We start from the raw sequence: 20200 nt of genomic DNA, 5'->3' as shown, positions 1-20200 counted from the left end.
TTATTTTGAGATAAAAATCAAGATATTTTTATAATTATAATTTATTTCAGAGTTATAATAGTCTTTTTCATTATAATTTTTTATTTTTTAACCCAAAACAACGTTATTTTGAGAATTATTATAAATAACTTATCTACATTTACTGTAGAAATATTAAAGCCTAAAATTATATATGAAAACAGAGATTGAACTCTCGTCAGCCTACTTTAACGGACCAACGGACCCAACCATTTATCAACTGTGTCCGATTTTGTTGGTGATTTTTGAAGCTCTTTTAAACGTTAGAAGACTTTTTCCTAAATGATTTCATTGATTTTTTTAGGGATAGGTTATATTTACAAACTTTTTTGTTTACAAACTCTTACAAACTACACTAAGTACGACCGGTCATACTTTAATTATGCAGTGTACGACCAGTCGTACTTAGTGTAATTTGCAAAAAAAGTTTATAAACAAATCCTATCCTTTTTTTTAATTCATTAACAACCATACATAATACTGAGATATAGTTCAGTTGTAATTGTTAAAAGTCTCGCTCCTGAGGCCGAGATTTTGATGTCATTTTCTTACAAAGTATTGTTAAATTCTAGAAAACTTATATATGATTCCCCGTCTAGTATTTTTTAAAAATATGTTTCTGTGTGCCCGTGTATCAAATGTTAACATTGATCTACTCTTCCTATACATTGTACAGCTGCCATAGATAAGACTAGATGGTGCAATAAGGGCACCAACTCATCGAGTGCTTACGGGCAAGTTTGCTGGAAAGGCTTTCCATGCACACATTATTTCATCATAGTCGCTGAATGGAAGAATCTGATCTCCCAAGTTTTGTGGCACTTCCATTCCAAGTTGTACCGAAGCAATAAGGAGAGACAAGCTGGTAACGAGAAATAGAAAAAATAAGTGTAAAACCTCAAAAATCTGTTCAACTCTTCCTTTCTGGGTCTGATTAGCTTAGACACAATGAGAGAACAACTTGCTTGCAGTATCTGTGCGATAATACAAATCAGCATGTAGTCCAACACCTCTAAAGGTTGGACTGACAAATAGAATTCAATTTATTGTAAAATTACGAACATCTTGTACTTAATTGTATATTATATTCTGCGCATTAGCAGCAGTTCCTTAGTTGTAAGAGACAGTTCAGCTCCACCTGCAGGCCATTCTCTCGGGGGCAAAAGCTGTTTATTGCACGTTAGGAACACTAAAAGGAGGAAAGGAAAAAAGCAACAGAGCCATCTCCTGTGAATGGTAGACATGTAAACATCAATTTGGAATACTTCAGTAGATGAGTTATAGAGACCTACCAAATTCCAAAGCAAATCACCCAGGAATTTGGATCAGAACTTGTAATCAACTGGGAAATATATTGGGTCCCCACAAAATCCAAACTTCACCCAATTTCATAATGCTTTCAACCCATTCAAACAGCTTTCATTCAGCCTCGAGCTGCATAGAATGATGCAAATCATTAGAGCTATTAAATAACAAAATACAAGATGTTGGTCCAGATATAGAGAGGCAAGCAAGGGTGGGCAAAAATTCACAATTACATCAACCCAACAAATACGGTGTTTTGGTTTTCTCACTTAAAACTCGAGCAAATATGTCATGATTAATAAAACACTGCATGCTGATGAATGTATACATTTATGCACCAAATAAACGCAGTCAAATCCACTTACCTATTAAAAGCTGTTAGTAAGCATGACCACTTAGAGGCAATTTGGTTGTGTATAACAGAGCATCATGCTTCTTAAGCATTTGTAACTAACATTATAGAAATAACAAAAAAAAATAAAGATATACCTCACATGGCTCAAAAACTGGCCGAACATGCTCAAATATTTGATCTACTGTTCCCACTGCATTGATCTGCAGAGATTAGCTTGTCACTATAATTAACATATAATTCATATGAAATGCAATGACATAGCAAAACCAAAATTAGTGTGTTAAGCAAGAGATAAATTCTTTGACCAGAAGCCGATTTTTATTTTTTAAATTTCCATTGCATATCAATAAAAATTATATGTAAAGTATAACAAACATACAGCTGATCCCAAGTCCAATCGTCATTTAAGTCAAACCCCAAAAGACTAGCTTGTAAAATTTCCCACATGGAAGAAATTAATCATGATTTGAAATATTAGAATATGCTTTGAAGGTTGTAAAGAACCAATTCAACCCAAAAACTTAAGCTATTGGGTGAGGTTATATTAATGATTTTTATATATCTCTAACACGCCCCCTCACACGAGAGCCCACTGGATTTGAAGGGTGGACAATGCATAGGTCCACCTACTTGTGCTAAGAAATAAATTTCACTAGAAAGAAAGTAGGGGACAGTAAGGATTGGACCCGGTACACTAAGACTCTAATACCATGTAAAGAACCAAATCAACCCAAAATCTTAAGGTGTTGGGTAAGGGCCTTTGTAACGCCCGGCCGCTTCAAGAATCAATGACTATCCCCACATACTAACACGAGACTTTTCAGTGTGCTTTTTCCTCACTCGCACACTTCCCGGGAAAACTTCCCAGGAGGTCACCCATCCCAGAATTGCCCCAAGTCAAGCAAGTTTAACTATGGAGTTCTTCCGTTCCGGGCTACCGAAAAGCAGATGCATCTTGTTAGCATAGGTAGTACCAATTAATTCTTATAAGCTATCCCAAACAGTGCAGTCTTATACCTGCACAACCTTTGGAATCCCTCTCTTTCGGGTGTCGATTCGATTCATTCATGCATGTAACCCCCCACTGGAAGCCTGTCAGGAGCCGCTCCTTGTCCGTGCCTCTTTGCACCGCCGATCACTCCCCGCCCACGTCAGTTCTCGGGATGTTACATGCCCACCAGCTTCCGCCTGGTTCGTCCTCGAACCATTCCGTATTGAAAGAGAGGCCCTGCTTTGATACCACTTGTAACGCCCGGCCGCTTCAAGAATCAATGACTATCCCCACATATTAACACGAGACTTTTCAGTGTGTTTTTTCCTCACTCGCACACTTCCCGGGAAAACTTCCCAGGAGGTCACCCATCTCAAATTGCCCAAGTCAAGCACACTTAACTATGGAGTTCTTCCGTTCCGGGCTACCGAAAAGCAGATGCATCTTGTTAGCATAGGTAGTACCAATTAATTCTTATAAGCTATTCCAAACAGTGCAATCTTATACCTGCACAGCCTTTGGAATTCCTCTCTTTCGGGTGTCGATTCGATTTATTCATGCATGTAACCCCCCACTGGAAGCCTGTCAGGAGCCGCTCCTTGTCCGTGCCTCTTTGCACCGGCGATCACTCCCCGCCCACGTCAGTGCTCGGGATGTTACAACCTTTTTAATGGTTTATATTATTTTGTAACACACCCTCTCAAATAAGAGCCCTTTGGACTTGAAGCGTGGATATTGCACAGACCCAATTTTTGGTTTACCTTGTGCTTATTTAATGCCACTAGAAAGTGGAAGGCAGTGAGGATCCAATTCGTGATCTCGTGATCACTGAAGCTCTGATACTATGTAAAGAACCAATTCAACCCAAAAGCTTAAGTTATTGGGTAAGGCTACATTGATGGTTTTTATATATCTCTAACGAAATGGTTAAAAAATAATTGCAGTTTTTGTGTATAAGTCGCGCAGGCATATAATTCTCTAAACAAGGCCAACTTTCCTAAATTCAATTGAACATCCATTGGTTCAAGTGATAAGGAGCTTGTTTTCCATAACTACAGATCTCGAGTTCGAGTCCTGCAAATGGAGAAAATGGCCTTGGGAGAGCAGCCCCTTATATGGGTCCGATAGAACTCGAACCGGATTAGTTGGGTAATTGATGAATTGGTGGAGAAATCCAAAACATTGAAACTAAATATATTTACCCTGTGAAGTTTCCCTTTCTTTGCATAATAATCAACCACAGGAAGATTTAATGCCTCAAATACTTTAAGACGTTTCTTGATTGTATCTATATTGTCATCAATTCGACCCTGCAATAAAATGACCAGAATATATCAGACAGAACTTTCTAATCAGCTGCTGAAATTAAATCTCCAAGAATTTGATGAGAACCTGATTACGGCTCAAAACCCGTTTCACCATCTCTTCTTCAGGGCAATCAAAGAAAAGCACTATATCTGGTTCTGCTCCAATCTGCAAGGAAGTTGTGTTTCCTTATTAGAAGAATACAAGAAAGAGTTTACATGAAATTATTCATTGTTCTAATACCCTCAAAAAGAGTTTTCTGACATAAAAACTTGCTGTGTTCATCCATAGATATTGTCATTTGCAAAAGTATACAGAGGATATGTGGCAAATTTGTAGTGAAATAAATACATAGAAAAATACACACTAGCACAGTAATAACTCAATACCATATCAATTCATCATTATCAAAAAGAAGAGGCCCAAGGAGGGAGGAATAACTTCCTTCAGCCCAAATTTAAGTAATAAAAGGTTAAAAGTCAAACTTACAATTTCTTCAAAAGCTACACGGTTCTCCTCGCTTCTAGGGAAACCATCAATAAGAAACTTATGATTACCACTAGATTCCATCTCTCTTAGAATCAATTTGACAGTCACTTCTGATGGAACAATTCTTCCTTCTCTAATTGTACTCAGAATCATCGAGCTGTTTTGGTATTTTTATTGTTAAAATCCCAAAGATGCACCAAGGAAAAAAATTAAAATTAAGATAAGACAACATCACCCGTATTCACTATTAGAAACTATCTCCCTTCTTAAAAGATCTCCAGCACTCAGATGCTTAAATCCAAAGGTTTCAACAATTTTTGCACATTGTGTACCTTTTCCACTACCAGGGCCTCCTGAGAGCATAAGAACAATGTTTGATTATCACTTATCTAAGACAAAACCAAAAAATAAAAAAAATAATCATGGATAGCATCATCAATAACTAGTGGCACTTTGTTCCTATTAAATACATTTTAGCTGTTTATTAAAGTATTAGATCCCCAACAGTTTTGCTCAGGTGACATATAATAAGAAAAAACTCCCAAATATAATAGGAGTTCATAATCCTGATAAGTAACATGTAGATTTCCCTTTTAACATTTACATGTATTCTTTCCCTTCTTCCCCCCTCCCCTTCTGTTACGATCCCATTTGCAAGGTATGGGACTTAGAGTCCCACATTGGTTGTATGGGCAACTAATGTGGGGTTTATAAGGCCTTGGGCACTCTCACCCTTTGAGCTAGCTTTTGGGGTGGTGCACCTCAAGGTTCTTATCAAATGGTATCAGAGCCTTCCACTATATCTCCCGGTTGCAATCGAGCGGCACTGGTTATTACGTCGGCATTGCAGTGTTCGCCCAGGGCTAGTAAAAGACTAGCCTAGCCCGCGTGGGCGCCGGGGCTGCGGAGCGTTGTGGAATGTTACAATCCCATTTGCAAGGTATAGGACCTGGAGTCCCACATTGGTTGTATGGACAACTAATGTGGGTTTATAAGGCCTTGGGCACTCCCACCCTTTAAGCTAGCTTTTGGGGTGGTGCACCTCAAGGTTCTTATCACCTTCCCTCCCCAACTCCTCTTTTAATGGTATAACTGTTTTCTGAGACCTGTGTTGTCCCAGATTTAAAACATGGGCATTCTCACAAAGTATATCTGCATAATCTATCCTTTCTGCTAAAAAAGAAGAGTATATTATCTGTTTCTTCTCTCCCCTTTCCTGCAGAAATATAGTCTATCACGGAATATGTGATGTTTTAAGGTTCATAATCACACAATTGTAGTACTTCATTAATTCATTTTGGTTGATTCAGTTTTCTTTCAATCTTACAAGATGGGTCAAGCTTAGTCATTGTGTCATTAGCCTTCAGCCATGCCCATTTTCTGTTAAATGTATATTTTGCTATTGCCATGGGCATAATAACTAGCTGGATCACGAGAACAATCAATTAAGTAATTAGTTTGAAAGGTCATGGGTTTGAATACAGGAAACAGTCTCTTTGCAATTATGCAAGGGTAAGGCTGCGTACAAGGATTTCCTCCACCCCACACTCGCTAGTTGGGTTTAACGGGGAGTGGTTTTTTTTTTTTTTTTTTTTGAACCATTTTCAATTATCTTTGTAAATTTTTTTAACATGACTTCCACTTACTTTGAACCATTAATAAGCTTTTCAAGATAGTAGAGACAAATAATTGAATAAATCTAAACATCCTAGATGTCTCAGATCCAATATTAACCATCCTTGATTATACTTTCTGTAAAAAAACCAATTCAATCCAAAAGCTTAAGCTGGTGGGTGAGGCTACATTAATGATTTTACATATCTCTAACAAGCCCTCTCACACGAGAGTCCACTAGGCTTAAAGGGTGGACAATGCACAGGCTCATCTACCTGTGCTAAGAAACTCCACAAAATTAATTATTAATTAAATAGGGGGCAGCGAGGATCGAACCCGTGACACCGAGGCTCTGATATCATGTAAAGAACCAATTCAACCCAAAAGTTTAAGCTGGTGAGCGAGACTACATTAATGATTTTACATATCTCTAACACTTTCCAATATCCTTGGCTACTCATAGGAATCAAGTAGAGATCATACAAGAAATGTAATCGAAACACGTATATTGTATAGAATTCACTGATATCAGTAAACATTATTGGGAGTTACAAGCTTGATAAGAAAGCAAATGAAGGAAAAGTGATATTCCAGAGCTTTCAGAGAGGGTCTTGTCTCTCCCTACACAACCCAATACATTCATCATGTCCCCTCACTCCTCTCTCTCATCTCTTATCCCTGTTATCCCCTTGAAGTTGTTACTACTTACTACAACTTATCCCTCCAAGGCTGAATCACACTTCGTGGGCTTGCTGATCCTCTATGGCCCTTCCTAATATACACCCTAGTGATGGGTGGCTTCCTATCTCCTATCAATTTCACAGATAGTGAAACTCAATTACACACATTATCAACATACATAAGCTTAACTTCTATATCTAGTTGTGGTCATTTCTTAAAATTAGAGAATAAAGGCCTTATCGACCTCAGTAGCTAGCTTCCAACATTAAATATGAAGATAACCCATCCATATATTTACTGTTAATTGTAAATATAGAAACATGAGACATACAGGACTTTGGGGCATTCACAAAATTAGGGTTTACCAAATCTATTTTCTCAATTCTGATTGCATAAGACCTAAATCTTGATTTGACTGCAACTTTGTCAACAATTTAATAAATGCATAATTATTACCTAAAACAAAAGTTATAACCGGGGCTATATGTTTGGGGCAAATCCCATCCTTTTCCTGAATCAAAGGGAAAAAAGAAACAAGGAGATCATTGAAATATCAAACTCGAGACAACAACATTCAAAAGCTGTAAACTCTGGTTATATATAAACATAAACATGAGTGAAATTAACATCGAGTAGAAGCAATCCTACAGAAGTTATTCAGTGCAAATTAAAGCTTGAAATATATCAACAAACTTGTGGTTGTATTACTTGTATATAGCAAAAGACCTAAAAGTGAATGAAGATACTAAAATAAAATGTATATCTACCCGATCAGAAGGGATCAGCCTGATAAAATGATAAAGCTAAAGTAACTAACTTTGCCACACTGATGGTCATACAGACTACAGAAATAGTGGGGTTGGCAAAATAGTGACTGAGAACATATGTGCTCATCCAGGAGAATCCTTATTCCTTAGCCTGCAATATCTAACAAGACTCAAAAACAAAATTCCCAGAACTGCAGCAGTAGCCACTACCCATAACTTAAAAAGCTTTTTTTTATGACCCTAGAAGAGATCATATAATTTTAAATGCAGTTTAAGACAAATGGCACCCACCACAATCTCTCTTAAGTAGTTAGATTACTATCAAAGCATCTGCGAGGAGTGCAGTGCAGTATTAAAGAAGAGGATGTCATGATCATTAATTTACAGTACCTGCAAGTGCAAGGGCAATCCTGAGGTAAATCCTTGGCAACGCCAAGCGTTATGTTTAGAAGCTTCCTGGACTCGAAAGTAGGTCAACGTCAGAATATCAATCAATTGAATGAATGAGAAAGGATATGAATGATTACCATGTGAAGGAAAAGGGAAGATTTCAAAGTAGCGGCTGAGCGTCTCCACATTTCTGATTCTATTGCTGCGGTTAAGTTTCCGAAATCAATTTCAATGAGAGATTACGTCGAACAAGTAGCGTGCGTGCACTGGGTCACATGATCGTGATACCCACCTTGGCTCTCCTTTTCGATGTTTTTTTAATTAGTAGTTCTTATTTATTTTATTTTTGAGTACACCTCATCACCTGCAGACAAATGTGTGTGGTGTTTGAGACTTTGAGGAGAAATGAGGCGGTAGAAAATACAATACACCCTTTGCTAACTAACGAACGTGCTTACATCACATGTCAAACTATTTTAATAGACGAAGACATTTATGGGTGTTTCTCCCCATGTCCTACTTTGCCCCAACGTAAATTTAGATTTTGATTATCCAACATTTTTAATGCCAAGTCATTATTTCACGAGCTAAACTAATCTCTTTCTTGACCTTCTTTTTTTTTAAAAAAAAAAAAGGTTCATATATTCACTATGTTTATGTGCTACAAGCCTATGACATTCGACAAAAACAAAAAAATTAAAATAAAATTGCAAACTTGAAATTGAAACCTGTTCGAAATGCGTTAACTTGTTGAACAGTTGAAGATGGTGAAAATTAAATGCGATTATCAAGGTCATGCTAGCGACAGCTTTTTATCATTATGGTTAGAATGTCTTACCTTTTTCTAAATATTTGTGCCGAATAGTGTCTAATGTTGTGGTCATGGACTAATTCTTGTCCTGACGGATTTGCAAATCCATCTTTGGAATGGAATTAGTACAAAATAAAACAAAAAGAATAAAGAATGAAGTCTAACAAAATAAATAAAAAATATCCTCTGTTGTATGGTCAAAGCAACTAATATCGTCACATTACCAATCAAAAACGTTGCAGACAAAACACACACCATTCAGGCTTTCAAAATCAAAACTACAAAAATAGGTATTCATGAAGGTTTTAATGGTTAGACACACATAAAAGTGACCATATTTTTTCATTCTCTTTTTTCTCCTCAAATCAGTTCACATGTGTCCCATATATTTTTATATGTATATAAGAGATATATTTATTTTCTACTACATGAAAAACTTTGATCCTCTGATAAAATGAAGTAGAGGGCGTTTATTTTTTCTACTTGGCCTTGTCAAGATGGAAGTGAGGATATTCCACATTGCTTTCCCCAAACTGATTTTGTTGGACCAACGTGAGCAATGGGGGCTTGATTTCTAAGTTGTTAGTCGTAACTGTTGGTCTCATTATGCTTGATATAGGTCTGGTAATTGTTTATGAGCTCTCCAAACTTATCTTTCCATTTAGTCAAAATTCCTATAAAACATAGTAATCTCTTGTAAGAATGTTACTGAGAATGAAATCGTCATTTAATCTCAATTCTCATGTCTTTTAGTTAATTTTAGATCAATTAAATACTGAGTTTGTCCCTTGATACATAGTATTTTAGAGACACATCAATATCATTATTCTTTTTTCAAAACAAACGTATGTGACTTGAAAAAAAAACATGTTCTGTTTCGTCAAAATTCTTTAAGCCAAATAAAACTGCCTCCTTCCTTTGTTAACTTTGCTTTCATTTGGTTTATAAGGAAACAAATTATTCGTCATGCAAAATTCAGAAAGGTTGTACCGGAAGTAGGGGGTGAAAAATTCACAAAAAATTTCGAGTTTGTTGAATTGAACTTATCTTCTTGAAATAGAATCGTCAGTAGACCAGTGTAAGAAATACTCCTGTGCAATTGGATAGGTTATAGTCGAAATACTAAGCTTTTAAAACAACCAAAGTTTCTGTCTCTACCACCTTTCCTTATATTAAGAATATGCAGACTATATAGTATAAAAATTCAAGTGAAACCCCAAAAAGAAAAAAGTGCGCTTCATTCTCATCTTCTCACAGTCCCGCTGCAATATGTATGCATGTAAAAGAAATCAAAAGCTACCTAGAACCTTCACAGAAAGATTCATTTTCCACAATGAAGACTCGGTTTCCGTAAAGGATGAGAGGCAGGCACCATATTGACCTAGACTTTCCAACAGCACTGTGAGCAAAGATAGAATATTACAAGAAGTCTCACTCTATCAAATCCTAAGATAAATAAATAAATAAATAATTGCCATTCTAAACTGAAAGGGGACAACAAACAAGAAAAACGAATTCTCGGGCCACATCACATTGTATCTAAAATGATATCAATACTGTGGAAAACACACGGCTGTAGTGTCAGTATTAAAAATGCCCATACTCTTTTTTTCTGGAGATCACCTACTTGAACCTTATCCTTGTTAAAAAAAAAAAAAGAAATACCACATAAAATCGCCGGAGAAACTTACAACCCTCTCAGCTATGTCATGAAACAGATGGGTTGGCGTCATTGGGTGATTCCTTCGAGTTCTTAATAACCAGATCATAATTGATAGATGCTAGCTGAGACAAGTTCTGTAAGAAAACAAGTAATGAAAGAATTTTCTTTAATCCACATAGAAAAGTACAAAGCATCTTTAATATGGTATTTGTGGCCGAAAGTAATGTGATATGAGAATCTAGCCAATGCGACTTCATAGAACCTCTACGTTTAAGCTTTTTAGGGGAAGATTGTGTGCCATTTTTTGGGTAGCTGATATAAGGGGTTCTTGGGTTTTGCCCCGTAGTCTCCTACTTAGGCCAGTATACGCAGAGTGCTCTACGCTTAACCTAGTGAATTTAAGTGCATTTTCACTTACCCCAACCTCCCAGCAAATTTAAACTCAAGAAAGAAAATGAGGAGCAACCTCCTTTTCCCTTTCCATCTAAACGAACATCCGTCGTTAAAGCCCTATATTTCTAGCAGCAACAAATTAAGGATAACTGGATAAGTAACTAGGGCAGGGAGAATGGAAAAAGACAAAAAGAAGCCTTTTCTTCACATAATCAGTAGACCAATTTAGGATACTAAGTGAGCCAATTCTACAATACATTATAAAATTAGTGTATTAATATACCATATTATCATCGCCGTAGAGTTTTTGTATTTACATGTAGATGGTTATAAAAAAATCTATGATGTATATGAATTTTAATTTAATAAATTGACATAATTATAAACATCCATGTGTACAGACAAAAGTTCTACGGCTCACATATTATAATGTATACATATAATGTATTGTAGTAGTAACGAACTATTTCTTTCTTTTTTTGGATAAATCACAAGTATCCTCCATGGAAGGCAATCCTATTCGGAGCGGGTCCAGGATTAAGGCTTTAAACTCCTCCCAAACTAGTTCTTGATACAACAAAATGCATATTGACGAAAGAGAACATCATGGGGTATTACCTTAAATGAGAAATTACTAAATGAATACTGCACCTCAAGAGCTGGACCACTGAAGTCTGCTAAACTACCACATTCATCACCCTGCTTAACAAGTATATTGTCAGAAAAAAAATCATGGTCCAACAGGGCTGCTAGAAAAATAATATCACAGGAAATTGTTCCACATGATATTAAAAATTCAATTTAAAAGGGGAAAAAAGCAACTGATGTGAATAGACTTTTCACATACAAGCTAACTGATTATTTCATATGTAATCTTCTATTTGGTGTAATATATCTTTTAAGTTTAAAAGCAATGCAAATTCATATTTTGTGTTCAAACAAACCGAAACATGTCATCTACTTAATGTCAAGCAAATCAATTTAGGTCTATGGGTAAAACCTTGGATCTAAGTAGTATACCACAGCTAAAAGGCTGAAGATAGTTTATGGTGCATGGGTACTAAAATTAGAAAGTATTCTTATTTCTTACCTCTTCATCTAATAAATCGCTGCCTGAACCACTGCTGCATGTTTCAGTAATGTCATCAAAATCACTACCACCTGCACAATGTTCATCCTCTGGATTCCAAATGTACCGGCTCATAAAATAACTTGTATCAAGAGCTTCAGCAGATGGTATGAACATAGCCTGCAGTCAATTGAGGTAGATCCCAAGTGTGACAAATCAAAAGATATGGCACAAATATATCAAAGATCTAATAAAATTAAAATGATGACCTTCTGCCTTGCTAGAGTATCCCAATTAATATCCTTGAAGAAAGGGTGGCGTTTAACCTGCCAGAAAAATTATATTTATTGTTGCCTTTTGTGTAATGTCATAATTTACAAGTACTCCATTGTCAAAAGCAACAAAGAACTCACCTCCGTAGCTCCCGTTGCACCTAATCTTTGAACTGGATTTTCGTTCAATAATCTGAAAGAGAATACACTGTCAGCCCTAACCAACATGACATGAATCTTAATGTTTTTAAGTTAGAAGAGGACAGTTTTTACCAACCAATGGCATAACTCATGTAAAATCCTTTAGAGGTATCACAAGAGAGCAAAACACTAGAAAAAGCTGTTTATACTATTTAATAATAGCAATTTCGCTCAAATTGACCTTTCTTGTCCTGACAGATTATGTTAATTTTGAAGCCATTACTTCTGCTAATCAGATCAATAATGTGCGTGTCAGAATCTTTGGACCGGATTTTCGTTCAATAATCTAAAAGCGAATACAATGTCAGCCATAATTGACATGAATCTTAATGTTTTAAGTTAAAAGACGACAGTTTTCACCAACCAATAGCACAATTCACGTAAAATCCTTTAGAGGCATCATAAAACTGCAGACACTAGAAGAAGCTGTCTATACTATTTAATAATAGCAAGTTCACTCAAATTGACCTTTCTTGTCCTGACAGATTATGTGAATTTTGAAAGCCATTACTTTTGCTAATCATATCAATATTGTGCATGTCAGATTGTCTTTGATAACACAATATTATTAAAGTTAAACATGGGGCAGTCATCAACTTCACTTTTGTCACAGTCTACCTCTATTCTTCCATTCCATCCTCTCCACATACACCTCTGCATGCAAAGCTGCATAAAACAATGATAGTGTGTGTGTGCGCACTCACGACTATCCATTTTCCTCATCAGCATTCTTGTATTTTTCTTTTTTGTTCTATACCATATTTTTCTTCAGATTTCTTATACAGGTAAAAATACAATGAATTCATCGCACAATTGTCCAACAAGCTACTAGATCCAAAATTTAGTAGTATTTATTGGATTCTTGGTTTATAAGTTTTAAACAACTTGGTCCACGTGAAAGTTTCATTGAAGGATATTTCCCATTTCTTAAGCTAGATAGCTTGTCTTTAAGGAAATTTTGGATGGCATACCCAAAAAAAAGAGCATACAAACAAACTTTTTCACAGTGGTCGTGCTAATCACTAAAAAACAATTAGTCTACACAACAAATTATTATGTTCATAATCTTTTACAACGTACACCAGCAGCAAGAGCATGCTCTCGTTGTTACCAAAAACTTATTGAGCAAATCATCTAGCTCTACATATCACCTTTCATTATCTAAGATTTTGATGCCTAGAGTCGGGATTTTCTAAGGTAAATATGAATAGAATATTGAAGAGACTGGATCAGAGAATTAAAGAATTTAAAAGAAACACACGCTTTTGGCCCCGATAATTGGATTTTCTGTATTAACATGGAAAGGAAAGTACACCACTACAGTCTCAGCTATTACAGAAAGGAAATACACAAAGATAAATGACTATTACTAAAGAACAGATTAATCAAGCTACCCTGCACCCCGTGACACAAGCTCAGTACAATTGAAGAGGTACTGATTCTCTCCCAATCTGATTTCCCAGCCCAAGTGTGTCCAAATTCCCAATCTCCTTTTACACGCTACACATTGCCCCTTCTTATAGCTTAACCTCCTAGAATATTCTAAAGTTAGTTATGCCACATCATTGGTAGAACATAATCCCCTACGACCTTACATACACCTAAATTATATTCCTATCAAATATCCATATTACTTTTGTAGTTTCATAGCATAGCCTTGTTAAAACACCCACAAAATGCACGTCTACTTTGATAATGCTTACTTATTCATCAAATCATATGCTTCAAAGCTTATCTCCTCAGGAATCTTGGGCCATTGTATGTCTCTGTTAATTATGTTATCAAAAATTTGCTGCAAAACAAAAAACCATGAGCAATAGTGTTCAGATATTCATGCATAAGGGGGATTGGGATCAAACCCCCACCATATAATCACAGCTTCCTATTAAAGATGAGAGGAGACACCAGTTGAGCTACGGTCCACTCCACTTAAATGCTAGTAGTATTTGAAATATGATTCGGAAAAGCAAAAGAAAACGAGAAGAAAATAGAATGCCGCCACCCATAACTTTTTTTTTTATATAGTTATTAGAGTTGAGGAGTAACATAAAACAAAAACCTACCAGTGGATGTTCTGCATTAAATGGTGGAATACCCACAAGAAGCTCATAAAGTATGACACCCACGGACCACCAATCTGCGGTTGCACCTGCAAGGAGAGCAAGCGTATATAGGAATGTAAATCAAACAAAAAGACATCTGAAAGCAATATATATATATATATATAGACTATCCATTTATTTTTTTTAGAAAAAAAGGGCTAACAAAAAGCATTTCTTGTATAAGATGTACTATTTAATCAGCAGATAAACTGCAAACCATGTCCCATGCCAAGAAGTATCTCAGGTGCCAAATAATCTGGGGTGCCAACTACTGATTGCTTTTGACGTTCTTCCCTTTTCGAAGAATGTCGAGGTTTTGGTTCATCATCTCCTAGGAAACCATTAGTGGAAAATGATGGTGCTGATAAATCCTCTGTGCTGTTGATAAGACCAACCCTAGAGAGCCCAAAATCTGTCAACTGTAATAAGAGGGAGTAAACATTATGGAGAGGTGACGTATTATTTGGGATTCACTCCAGTTCAATCAAAATAGAATGGTTCTGACGGTTGTATTGCAATATAAGCTCAATTAAACACCATATAACGGATGCACATTGATGTTAACTCTCGAATCGGCTAGGCAAAGTACAATGATTTGAGTAATTCTATACTCTTAAGCTATTTTGTAAAGTTAAGTTTAATCAGTTAATAATTCTATTTAATATCAGAGCCTATGCAAATTCTAATGTCAAGTCACACACAGATGTCCAATTTTATGAACTTTACAATTCAAATGTCCATTCCAGAGTGTAACAGAGGACATTTTACATCTCAATTTAACTGGGTATATAAGTAAAGTGCTCCTTAATTTAGACAATCCTTCCTTCTTAGACTAACTTTTAAAGTTGAATTAGATTCGATAAATTTTCAATTCTAATACTGTGGACGTTTCAACAAATTAACATAAAAGTTCTACGAGAACTAAAATTTATTAAGTAAATGCCACGGCCTCTCGTCATGCATACATAAATACCAATTTTATAAACTAATTTGTCAATATCATTAAGAGCATAATGTAACATACTTGGATTAAAATGGATCTTCGAAGTTTTTTTGCTCTCAGGTAATAATGCAATAAGAATTACCAAAAAAAAAAAATTGCAATAAGAAAAGGTAGGAAAAATAAAGAGACTTCCTTCCATATAAATGGGTACAAATTAAATAACATACATAACTATGTAGACACAAGAAGGCAAGAACGTATACAGATGAGTGTTGAGTGTTTAAGTACATGATGCTGACCTTGATGTGACCATCTTGGCCAATCAGCAAGTTATCTGGCTTCAAGTCTCTGTGAATCACATTTAAGGAATGCAAATACTCCAATGCAAGAACCTGTGGAGTGATGTGGTTTAGAATTTGACCATTATTATCCTCGTTCTTTTATATAAAAGTTAAATTTCAGCATAAAATTGGGTGAGTTTATACATCATTTATATTCAAGTTCAAATGGTTGTTGCGTGAGATGGTGTATTAAATAAATCATTCATATGCTCAAAGATCCTAAATTTTTGAAATAGTTGGTTCATGACACACGAAAAAAGAAAGCCCAAAATAAGGAGAGAAAAAAATACAATTTTTGTGTGAACTAAAAGATATCCTCATTAAAAACTAACAAAATAAAAAGGCTAACGTGCTTACAACTTCTGCAATATATACACGAGCCATATCTTCATCTAGGCAACCTAGATTTCTCAACAGCGAATAAAGATCTCCACCATTTAAATACTCCATAACCAGATAAAGATTTTCTCTACATGTGAAAGAGTAGAAAAATCGGACCTGTTTATCAGAGTTACATGAACATCAGATTAGTGTACCAATATGCAACAACTTCACAAATGTATGATCCATTGTAGGTCCTGCTCACCACGAAAGGGTTTCGAACAGATATAAGGATGTCTCGCTCAGCCAAAATACTTTGAACAGCATTTTTACGGATCATATCTGCCTTTTTCAGAACCTAGAAAATGTCAAGTTAATTTGGCAAGAAGACTTTTTAGTGGTTTCTATAGCCAACAATAGCCAATTGGCAATACTGGACTAAAGAATACTCGAACATTTCTACAACTTCAGTATACCTGCTGTTACTAAATACAGTTTGACAACAAAAATCATGAAACGAATTTATCTCAACTATCTTTAACTTTCTTCCTGCAAAAAAATATTTCAGTTGGTAGGAAGCTGACCTTTATAGCAAATAAATCTCCCGTTGCTCTTTTTCGGGCAAGAAAAACTCGTCCAAATGCTCCCCTGCTTATTGGTTTTATTATTTCAAAGTCTTCGATAGAGGTTCGGTCCTTAGAACAAGGATTAATTGGGCTAGCACGAAGACTACGGACCGTATCATCTTCCACTGAACTCTCTTCATCAGCAATGCTATTTGATGAGTCTACCTTTTCATCTTCTATCTGCCCACAAAGAGATACATATTTCTCCCTATAAAATGAAGTTGCAGATTTCTAGGTAAGGTTTAAGCATCATGCCAGCAGAAGAAAAAAAATCTCAAAAAAGGGAAAGAACATAATTTTTTAAGTTTATACCATCAGTGTCAATAATAGTGGTTCCAAAGAAATGCTGGAAAAATCTTATAGATACTATTGAATTCACAAAAAATACATGGCTGTACAAGAAACACAACAGACGAGTTACAAGCGCTCACTGCAAAAGTTTCTCTATACGTCGTCCAAAAGTCTCCACAATAAGTGCATCCACCTTTCTGTCCTGAATTGCGTATTTCAGGTCTTCTAAGCGATCAAGCATATACTCCAAAGCACTGTAGTCACAGTTGTTCACATTTGCAACAGCACGAGCTATTTCAACTAGCTTGTGTATCTGTCATTTGACAGTCTAGTTACCAATACAAAAATTCAGACATAAATCTGAAGAAATATGACAAAAGAAGTTCATGGATTATGATGTATACATGTTGACAATATGCTTAATGTTTTCCTGCACGTAATAATGTTTTACGAGTAATAACAACCACAGGTAAATGTATACCTGGTCATAACTCTCAAGTTCAGACATTGTTCTTCGTCCACTTAATAACATTTCTATCTGACTGGTTCGTGGTGTTAACAACGGTGATCTCGGTGTCAAGCTTCCAGCTGAAGATACTTTTGTGCCAAGATCAGGTTTCAAGCAGGTCCGTGCTTCATATGATATTTCAGGTGAAAGGTTCAGATCACCCATAACAAAAGTATTGTCAGCTTCAGGAGTAGTGTCAAGCATGTCTTCAGAGCATCTACAAGTCAAGTTATTTTTTTCTAGAGATAATTCATTGAACTCTTCGTGCAAACTTGATGTTGACACTGTAACAACCTCGAAGCCTTCTCCAGGAGTATCAGTGCTTTTTGGTGTGCTTTTTGGTGTCCAGAACTCCAGTATCCTTTCAATAGTTTCAGAAACTCTTTCCAGTCGGTCATTTGCAGTTAAGCCTATCAAATCACATCGATCAGCAATTGTGCATATGCGAGAATGCTCCTCGACATGTACAATTGGTATTTCAACCTCACAAATCCTGCAGATCATCGAATCCTCATATGTTAGATTTTGTTGATCTCCCCAGAATCCCCAAGAAACCTTTCGCGCTCTTGACGATGACTGTGAGTGTTCAGGATGACATGACAAAGTATCCAAACTTTCAGCATTTTCATCTTTGACTAGCATCTGATCCAAATCACCTTTGGATGGGAAATCTACAGCATCTTGACCTTTGCGCTTTTTCTCAGCAGCAGATGGAAGCTTTCTCCAAGAAGACATCCTATAGCTGCCGGGGGTCGAGTCAACACTTTTGGCTGTAGTAAGCTCCACATTGTCAATCGCAACACTTGCATGTTGTTCAACTTGACTTTGTTTTATTACCAATTTGTCTTGCTCTTTTCCATGAGACTTTTTTGACTGCTTCTCAGCCATTTCATGTCCACAAGTTGGGATACTGGATTTCTGCTCTGAAGCCTTCAAAATTTGCTCTGAATATACTCCAAGATCGCTGAGTTGGTGAAGACCCAGAATGTGATCTTGTTCATAGCCACTTTCCTTCTGGAATTGCACTAGGCGCGTGCACCGAGTGAGAATAAACAGTAGGCGTGTATGAGCTTGCTTGAGGATCCCCACTGGTAATTCTTGACGCTTGTCATCCAGATTTTGAACAATAGTTTCGCATTTGATCCAAAACTCCGTAGGTGACATCTTTTCACATTGTCGAGCAACAACCAACAGATCCTCCAGCCTCTCTTTTTCTTTCCATTCACGATTAGACCCTGAAATTTTTTCAAGAGTACCGACCAAGTCTCCAGCAAAAGCACCCAAGTCAGAATCAACTTCTTCCTTCAACTTTTCAAATTTTGCTTTAACTGCAACCATGACTTCCTGCAATATATTTCATTTTGGAAGGTAAAAAAGTGTTTTTAAGAAATTTATGTATTCTCAAATTAATGAACAGATACATGAAACTTTAACAAGTTAAATGAAGATTACCTCCATATGCCCAAAGGTACGATGTTTCCAGAGCGGAAAAGGTTTAACTCCTTTGGAGTTGAGTTCATGAGAAAAGCTCTTAATAATATCAGGGTTTCTCTTTTTGCGGCCACTTGTTAGTCGCAGGATTTCCTGAAAACGTGGGGATTGTATTTCTTTGGCGAAAGCTGCATGATTACCCTGTACAAAACACATGCCATGAACCTGAGCTACCTATATTTCTCCAACTATTGGGTACGCAAACAAAAATTATAAATAACAAAAAAAAGAAAAAAATACAAATAGAGTGAAGATTATATATAACATATCACCTCTAGCACAGGAAGGAGTGATGAATGAGTTCTCAACGATTTAGATTGACTCCAATGAGCTTTTTCCCCTAAACAAGAACAACAATGACATCAGCAGCAGCACGAAATAATCACTAAGCAATATGAAATCGAAATTATATTCAAGCAAACATAAGCGAAATTTAAGAAGAATAAGAATGTAGACCTAGGTCCTTTGGATGGTAAGGCTTGGATCTAGGTCTGGCGTCATTGTCATTAGTCCGAACAGCATCTTTTCCCAAGAAGGAAGAAGCGCCAACCGAGGATGAATAACGAAGAGGCGAAGATGAAGAGCGTGTCCGAATGTGATTGAGCCCTAACGACGACGCAAGCAAGATGGAAGAAACAGCGCGTTCACCTTCTTCTACCTCTACCTCCTCCTTCTCTTCGCTTTTCTCCTCATCGGCTAACTCGCCTTCCTCTGTTGATGCCGCTGTTCGTCGAATTGGAATTGGGGGAATTTTCTGGAGCTTGGCTCTGCCGAGCCGTGACGGTGTCGCTGGAGCGGGAATGCCCTGGTCGGGTTTCGGAGACGGTGGTTCTGGAGAATGCGGTGGCGGAGGGGTCGACGACATTGATGATGAGTTTCATGGCATTGTGAGTGTGTGAGAGTGAAGGAGAGAGAAAGGGGGAGAGAGAGATTTGCATTAAGAAAGAAAGGTAAGAATGGTGAGGGTGAGAGTTTCGCGGGAAGTGGAGCGAGAAAGGAGACAGCAAAACAGGATTTCAGTTTAGGAAGGGAAGCCAGTTCGTTAGAGAATGAATGTCATAATCAACATGCTTCCCGCGAACCATGTTTATTCAATAAATATTACGTGTAGTCTTATTCATATTATAATCATTAATCACTTCTATTTCCTGCCAAAATGAATAGGCCTCATACTAAAAATACACTTCTCTCGAATCTTCACTAGTACGTTTTGTAACAATCCGAATGCGATTAGAATTTCTACTACTTTGCCC

At 36.6% G+C, this 20200-nt stretch overlaps 2 protein-coding genes across 3 annotated transcripts; both read right to left on the bottom strand.

The window, feature by feature from the left end:
* Positions 1-932: 932 nt before the first annotated feature.
* Positions 933-8312, bottom strand: LOC133287166 (UMP-CMP kinase). Of its 2 annotated transcripts, XR_009748220.1 has the most exons (10): positions 8053-8312; positions 7916-7981; positions 7215-7269; positions 4699-4816; positions 4464-4620; positions 4062-4142; positions 3872-3979; positions 1813-1878; positions 1311-1452; positions 933-1245 (listed from the first exon to the last, which is right to left on the bottom strand). XR_009748220.1 is itself a non-coding variant. In XM_061484753.1 (9 exons), the coding sequence occupies exons 1-9, from the start codon at positions 8101-8103 to the stop codon at positions 1438-1440; spliced, it is 717 nt and encodes a 238-aa protein (XP_061340737.1). In that variant the 5' UTR covers positions 8104-8312; the 3' UTR covers positions 933-1437. The 2 variants fall into 2 exon arrangements, 1 of the variants encoding a protein (XP_061340737.1); XM_061484753.1 differs by having other exon boundaries at positions 933-1452.
* Positions 8313-10063: 1751 nt separating this feature from the next.
* LOC133286931 (probable serine/threonine protein kinase IRE) lies at positions 10064-19812 on the bottom strand. The gene is made up of 17 exons (XM_061484483.1): positions 19404-19812; positions 19220-19287; positions 18909-19088; positions 17430-18800; positions 17089-17261; positions 16616-16865; positions 16297-16389; positions 16068-16208; positions 15669-15761; positions 14644-14845; positions 14388-14473; positions 14028-14116; positions 12265-12316; positions 12121-12177; positions 11873-12031; positions 11401-11481; positions 10064-10523 (listed from the first exon to the last, which is right to left on the bottom strand). Exons 1-17 carry the CDS (start codon positions 19810-19812, stop codon positions 10434-10436), a joined length of 3594 nt encoding a protein of 1197 aa, XP_061340467.1. The 3' UTR covers positions 10064-10433.
* Positions 19813-20200: the final 388 nt, after the last annotated feature.

The sequence above is a fragment of the Gastrolobium bilobum genome, unplaced genomic scaffold (assembly GCF_033153095.1).
Source record: "Gastrolobium bilobum isolate Gb01-03AN ecotype WA unplaced genomic scaffold, APGP_CSIRO_Gbil_v1 utg11799, whole genome shotgun sequence".
NCBI classification, from domain to species: Eukaryota; Viridiplantae; Streptophyta; class Magnoliopsida; order Fabales; family Fabaceae; genus Gastrolobium; species Gastrolobium bilobum.
The sequence above is the reverse complement of the archived record's forward strand: the minus strand, read 5'-3'. Positions and strand labels throughout refer to the sequence as shown.

What these genes read in the sequence shown, in the direction of transcription:
- LOC133287166 (XM_061484753.1), bottom strand. Translation starts at nt 8,103, where the DNA reads ATGTGGAGACGCTCAGCCGCTACTTTGAAATCTTCCCTTTTCCTTCAC. An exon ending in GGTTATAACTTTTGTTTTAG is followed by an intron (nt 4,817 to 7,214) that starts GTAATAATTATG and finishes TTATGCTCTCAG; the next exon opens with GAGGCCCTGGTAGTGGAAAA. An exon ending in GTGTAGCTTTTGAAGAAATT is followed by an intron (nt 4,143 to 4,463) that starts GTAAGTTTGACT and finishes ACTTCCTTGCAG; the next exon opens with ATTGGAGCAGAACCAGATAT.
- LOC133286931 (XM_061484483.1), bottom strand. Translation starts at nt 19,812, where the DNA reads ATGTCGTCGACCCCTCCGCCACCGCATTCTCCAGAACCACCGTCTCCG. An exon ending in AACTTGAGAGTTATGACCAG is followed by an intron (nt 17,262 to 17,429) that starts GTATACATTTAC and finishes GTCAAATGACAG; the next exon opens with ATACACAAGCTAGTTGAAAT. An exon ending in GCGATTTATTAGATGAAGAG is followed by an intron (nt 11,482 to 11,872) that starts GTAAGAAATAAG and finishes CTTGTTAAGCAG; the next exon opens with GGTGATGAATGTGGTAGTTT.